General features: G+C 45.6%; 1 protein-coding gene across 1 annotated transcript; it reads right to left on the reverse strand.

Annotated features, from left to right (window-relative positions):
* Positions 1 to 1157: 1157 nt before the first annotated feature.
* On the reverse strand, positions 1158 to 5033 carry LOC311150850 (serine/threonine-protein kinase NIM1-like; the record flags this gene model as incomplete). The annotated part of the gene is made up of 4 exons (XM_084188404.1): positions 1158 to 1910; positions 2127 to 2395; positions 3995 to 4321; positions 4961 to 5033. The coding sequence occupies 4 exons, from the start codon at positions 5031 to 5033 to the stop codon at positions 1158 to 1160; spliced, it is 1422 nt and encodes a 473-aa protein (XP_084044530.1).
* Positions 5034 to 6436: the final 1403 nt, after the last annotated feature.

A 6436-nucleotide genomic window follows, 5' to 3' on the forward strand; every position in this document is an offset into this window, starting at 1 on the left:
TGTGCTTCCTATTCAGTGTCCTTGTGTGCTTCCTATTCAGTGTCCTTGTGTGCTTCCTATTCAGTGTCCTTGTGTGCTTCCTATTCAGTGTCCTTGTGTGCTTCCTATTCATTGTCCTTGTGTTCTTCCTATTCAGTGTCCTTGTGTGCTTCCTATTCAGTGTCCTTGTGTGCTTCCTATTCAGTGTCCTTGTGTGCTTCCTATTCATTGTCCTTGTGTGCTTCCTATTCAGTGTCCTTGTGTGCTTCCTATTCAGTGTCCTTGTGTGCTTCCTATTCATTGTCCTTGTGTGCTTCCTATTCAGTGTCCTTGTGTGCTTCCTATTCATTGTCCTTGTGTGCTTCCTATTCAGTGTCCTTGTGTGCTTCCTATTCAGTGTCCTTGTGTCCTTCCTATTCAGTGTCCTTGTGTGCTTCCTATTCAGTGTCCTTGTGTGTTTCCTATTCAGTGTCCTTGTGTGCTTCCTATTCAGTGTCCTTGTGTGCTTCCTATTCAGTGTCCTTGTGTGCTTCCTATTCAGTGTCCTTGTGTGCTTCCTATTCATTGTCCTTGTGTGCTTCCTATTCAGTGTCCTTGTGTGCTTCCTATTCATTGTCCTTGTGTTCTTCCTATTCAGTGTCCTTGTGTTCTTCCTATTCATTGTCCTTGTGTGCTTCCTATTCAGTGTCCTTGTGTGCTTCCTATTCAGTGTCCTTGTGTGCTTCCTATTCAGTGTCCTTGTGTGCTTCCTATTCAGTGTCCTTGTGTGCTTCCTATTCAGTGTCCTTGTGTGCTTCCTATTCAGTGTCCTTGTGTGCTTCCTATTCAGTGTCCTTGTGTTCTTCCTATTCAACGTTCTCTTTTTTCCACAGAAGAAAAAAAACCGTCCCTGAATGAGTCTCTAATATATTAGTGATTGTACAGCCTCATGTTGTTGAAGTAGCTCCCAAGACCTTACCAAAAACAACCCAATAGAAACTGTGTTATGTACATCTCGTTATCGTTCATTTAATTTTGTCCCTTGTGTTTGTTAAAAGTGCCATTCGCTTCAAGGTCCTTCTTCTGCTGACTACCGCTCCTTGTCATAAGACAGAGAGAGATATTTATACAGTTGTCCCAGCAGTGAGTCTGATTAGGCCTAGACTACTGCCCGTCTGACTAGCTAGACTCCTCCACCTCTACATGATTACACACACAGCAGAAGGCCTTATCAGAGGCAAGGTCCCCTCGCTCCAGCGTCTCTTGACCTGGAAGTCTTTGTGACACGCAGCGCTGTACCCCACCGCCTCCACTGTTTTCCTCTTATGGATGCGGTGCAGCAGGATCCTATAGGCCCCCGTCACAGGGCTCCTCAGGTCTGGGCAGGTGTTGTTCACCAGGTGACTCTCTGTTATCCCCAGGTTCTCCAGGGCTGCCTTGACATCCAGCTCGTCTGTACTCAGGACCCGGGAGGGCTCAGCCAGGTGGGCTGGGGTCGGGCGGGAGGAGGGGTACGCCTGGGGGTAGTCGATGCCCTTCAGCCAGGTGTATGTCATGATATGAGCTACAGAGAGGCGGTCGGTGGGCACGGGCCTCAGGATGCCCTGGATGACCTGGTGGCAGGGGTCGGGCACGTAGGCTGGGATGGTGAAGGAGCCCTGAAGGATGCAGACCTTCAGCCGGCTGAGGTTGGCAGCGTTGAAGGGCAACATGGCAGTAGTCATGAAGTAGAGTAGTACACCCAGGGCCCAGACGTCAGCGGACTGGCCCACGTAGCCTTTGTCCCTGAAGAGCTCTGGGGCGACGTAGGGCGGGGAGCCGCAGAAGGTGGTGAGGACGTCGTCGGGGCGCGAGGAGGTGCTGAAGCCGAAGTCGCCTACCTTGATGCAGTAGGAGGTGGTGTAGAACACGTTCTCTGCCTTCAGGTCCCGGTGGACTATGTTGTTATCGTGCTGGAAGATGACAAGAAGAAAATACTTGAAACACAAAGCAAGATTTGTACACAGAGACTGAGTGTGCACGTTAGGGCCCTAAGGATACATCAACGTATCACCCAACACTTATTTAAAATGGGGTCCTCCATGGGCCGTTGTTGTTTAGACAGACTTACAGCACAGTGCTACTGTAGTAGTTAGAGTCGATGTGAGACTATAATGTTGCTAACTCACCATGTGTTTGACTGCAGCCAGTATCTGGGAAAAGATGAGTTTGCTTTCCAGGTCTGAGAGTCTACCCCTGGTGGTAATGCGTGAGAACAGATCTCCTCCACTGGCGTACTCCATGACCAGGTACAGCCGCTTAAACGTCTCCACCACCTCGTACAGACGCACAATGTTGGGGTGGGACAGCCTCTCCATGCATCCGATCTCTGAGGCAAACAGCACGTGGGACCTCTTGTCCAGTTTGACTTTATCCAGGATCTTAACTGCCACTCTCTCTGGGTGTTGGAATCCAAGATGGAGGAAGAGAGAGAAGGGGGCAGGGAGAGCGTTAGAGACATCACATTTATAATTCACTAAGCTCTCCTCTCTCTTTATCTCTTTTCAGCTCGTCTTGCCATGGCTATGGTCCTCAATACTGTCCTCAATACATAAGCTTGTGACTGAGTCTGAGACATGTGCAAGGGGCTGAAGACAATCGACAGGGATTAATGAAAGTTTAATGAGATTATAGCCATCGGATTTTTCTCACATGTTGGATTAACCTAGTTTGTTCTCCTCCAGACTTATTTAGTGTGGCAACACAGGATTGGCAATACTGGCAAGGCAACACCGGCAAGGCAAGATTGGCAATACTGGCAAGGCAACACTGGCAAGGCAACACTGGCAAGGCAACACTGGCAAGGCAACACTGGCAAGGCAACACTGGCAAGGCAACACTGGCAAGGCAACACTGGCAAGGCAACACCGGCAAGGCAACACCGGCAAGGCAACACTGGCAAGGCAACACCGGCAAGGCAACACTGGCAAGGCAACACCGGCAAGGCAACACCGGCAAGGCAACACTGGCAAGGCAACAATGGCAAGGCAAGGTGGCTGGCAAGCTGTAGGTCTCCCAGCCAGAGAGTCTGGTTGAGTCCACATGAGAAAAGGCTATTGAGGTCTAGACTGTGAAGGCAAAACGTGCTAGTGAAGTAATCAAGCCATGTTAACATGTCTCCGCAGGGAAGTGCATACGCTGGGGATCCATGAATTCAAACCTTATCATAGTCATGTTAATATGAAACATGTCATCACTTGACATTATATAGACGGGTAATTTTTCCAAGGAAACTACAAGAGGAACTTGTGTGCTTTTTTTGTGCCATTTACAATATGTATAATTGTTTTATTTATCCTTTATTTAACCAGAGAAGTCACATTGAGAATTACATATCCTTTACAAGTGAGCCCTGTATAAGTGGCAGTGTTGTAAAGTACTTATGTAAAAATACTTTAAAGTACTACTTAAGTAGGTTTTTAGGGTATATGTACTTTACTTTACTATTTACAACTTTTACTTTTACTTCACTACATTCCAAAATAAAATAATTTACTTTTTACTGCATACATTTTCCCTGACACCCAAAAGTACTCGTTACATTATGAATGCTTAGCAGGAAAATGGTCTAATTCACATACTTATGAAGAGAACATCCCTGGTCATCCCTACTGCCTCTGATCTGGCAGACTCACTACACACACATGCTTCATTTGTAAATTATGCCTGAGTGTTGGAGTGTGCCCCTGGCTATCCGTAAATTTAAAAAACAAGAAAATGATGCCGTCTGGTTTGCTTTATATAAGGAATTAGAAATTATTTATACTTTTACTTCTGATACTTAAGTATATTTTAGCAATTACATTTACTTTTGATACTTAAGTATATTTAAAACCAACTACTTTTAGACTTTTACTCAAGTAGTATTTTACTGGGTGACTTTCACTTTTACTTGAGTCATTTTCTATTAAGGTATGTTTACTTTTACCCAAGTATGACAATTGGGTACTTTTTCCACCACTGATAGGTGGTTCCACGATCCAGGGCTGTGTCTCACCTTTAGTTAGGTCGTGAATGCCCAGTTTCACCTGGGAGAAGTTTCCACAGCCGATCTCCCCTCTCAACTCGTAGAAGGCCACCCTCCGTCCGAACGTCAGGTCGTTCATCACCTTCTCCGTGTGGGCCAGGTCATAGACGGCTTTATCAAACACACTCTGCCTCTTCACCTCTTCAACGTCCTCCACCACATCACCACCAGACATCAGCTGGTTCTCCTTGTTCTCCTTGATGTTCTCCTCCTTCCCTCTCTCCTCCTTTCCTCCCTCCTTCCCTCCCTCTTTCGGGTCTCCACATCGCTGAGCTATCGTCTGCTGAGCTTTGTTCCCTGCAGCAGAGAAACACAGGGAGGAGGCAGGGAACATAAGCTACGTAGACTCAGAAGTTTGACAAAACAACTCTGAAGAAGAACTGAAACACCTCCGAACCTCTGACACCAATGGCTTGCCGCGGTGGTATGAAACTGCTAGAGTTTGTAAAGCCTTCTGATATGGGTTAGCCACTTGGATAGTGATAGTCTATTAGCAAACTGTGATAATCAGAAGAATAAGCATAGAAATATGAGGCAAAATATGACATTACATTACAATACTGACCGGTTGCACCCTCTACAACCACTGTGATTATTATTTGACCCTGCTGGTCATCTATGAACGTTTGAACATCTTGAAGAACAATCTGGCCGTAATCTGGCCATGTACTCTTATAATCTCCACCCGGCACAGCCAGAAGAGGACTGGCCACCCCTCAGAGCCTGTTTCCCCTCTAGGTTTCTTCCTAGGTTCCTGCCTTTCTAGGGAGTTGTTCCTAGCCACCGTGCTTCTACTTCTGCATTGGTTGCTGTTTGGGGTTTTAGGTTGGGTTTCTGTATAGCATTTTGTGACATCTGCTGATGTAAAAAGGGCTTTATAAAATACATTTGATTGATTGCAATAAGAATAAATAAACAAAAGCCTCCTATACTCACAAAGCACCTTCCCTTTAGCGGCTGTCTTGTTGCTCCTCACAGCTTTGACGCTTTTCCTCTGGTTCTGAAACATGGCTGATGGTCTGGGTGGGCTGCCCCGGGTGGGCAGACAGTGTCCTTGGAAAGTTTTCCAAGCGCTCAAAGAATATTGTAATTGTCCTAGTAGTTGTGCTCAGTCAGTGTTGGTGTTGGGGGACTAGAGAAATCCACTTCACGAATAGGTAGAAGGCAACAGGTACACGGATTCATCAAAAACGTCGCTGTTACTTTCATAAACTGTCACAAACTGAAAAAATAGCCTCTCTGCTGTTCCGGATAGATCTACTTTCCCTTGTGGAGTGTTGTGACAAATCACAACCTCTCCTACAGAGCACCTAGTTTCTCACTTTCTCTCTCTGTACCTGTTCCTCTCTCTTTCTCTCTCTCTCCCTCGATCCGTGTGTCTGTCCGCAGACGTCGCCGCTCTGCTATGTCAATACCCATAATCCCCTCTGTGTCTGGCTCCTCCTACACAGACAGAACATTCTACACAGGCTATTTAACCCCTAGACTGGACCCGTCTTCTGACTGTCTGGCTGTCTGACCCAGCCATGACCCAGCCCTGAACCAGCCAAACAGACAGACACGTGACTATGGTCGGGAGAGTTTGGGTTCGGGGAAAATGTCAATCACAAATGATATCACACTCCTGGTAAGGGATATAAACATTAAGGACCAAAAGATGGGGAATGTGTGGTGACAAACTGTTATATGACAAATCACTAATTTACCTAAAAATAATGACCTAACAACAACTCCTTTTTAACCCCAGGTATCAAAGGGGCATACAGGGAATGGACCAAAGGCCGTAGTCTTCCATTCCAACCTCTTATAAGGCTAGGGGTAACTGAGGGAGATGACGTAGATGAATCACGACCCAGATATACAGTACCTTCGGAAAGTATTCAGACCCCTTGACTTTTTCCACATGTTGTTGTCCGTTACAGTCTCATTCTAAAATGGATGAAAGAAAATAAATTCATCAGTAATCTACACAAATACCCCATAATGAGAAAGAAAAAACAGTTTTTTTGACAATTTTGGAAATGTAATTAAAAATAAAAAACAGAAATACCTTATTTACATAAGTATTCAGACCCTTTGCTATGAAACTCGAAATTGAGCTCAGGTACATCCTGTTTCCATTGATCATCCTTGACATGTTTATACAACTTGATTGGAGTCCACCTGTGGTAAATTCAATTGATTGGACATGTCTTGGAAAGGCATATAAGGCATATGTCGATATAAGGTCCCACAGTTGACAGTGCATGTCAGAGCAAAAACCAAGCCATGAGGTCAAAGGAATTGTCCATAGAGCTCCGAGACAGGATTGTGTCGAGGCACAGATCTGAGGAAGGGTACCAAAAAATGTCTGCAGCATTGAAGGTCCCCAAGAACACAGTGGCCTTTATCATTCTTAAATGGAAGAAGTTT

Source organism: Coregonus lavaretus, assembly GCF_964263955.1.
Source record: "Coregonus lavaretus genome assembly, chromosome: 23".
Classification (NCBI taxonomy): domain Eukaryota; kingdom Metazoa; phylum Chordata; class Actinopteri; order Salmoniformes; family Salmonidae; genus Coregonus; species Coregonus lavaretus.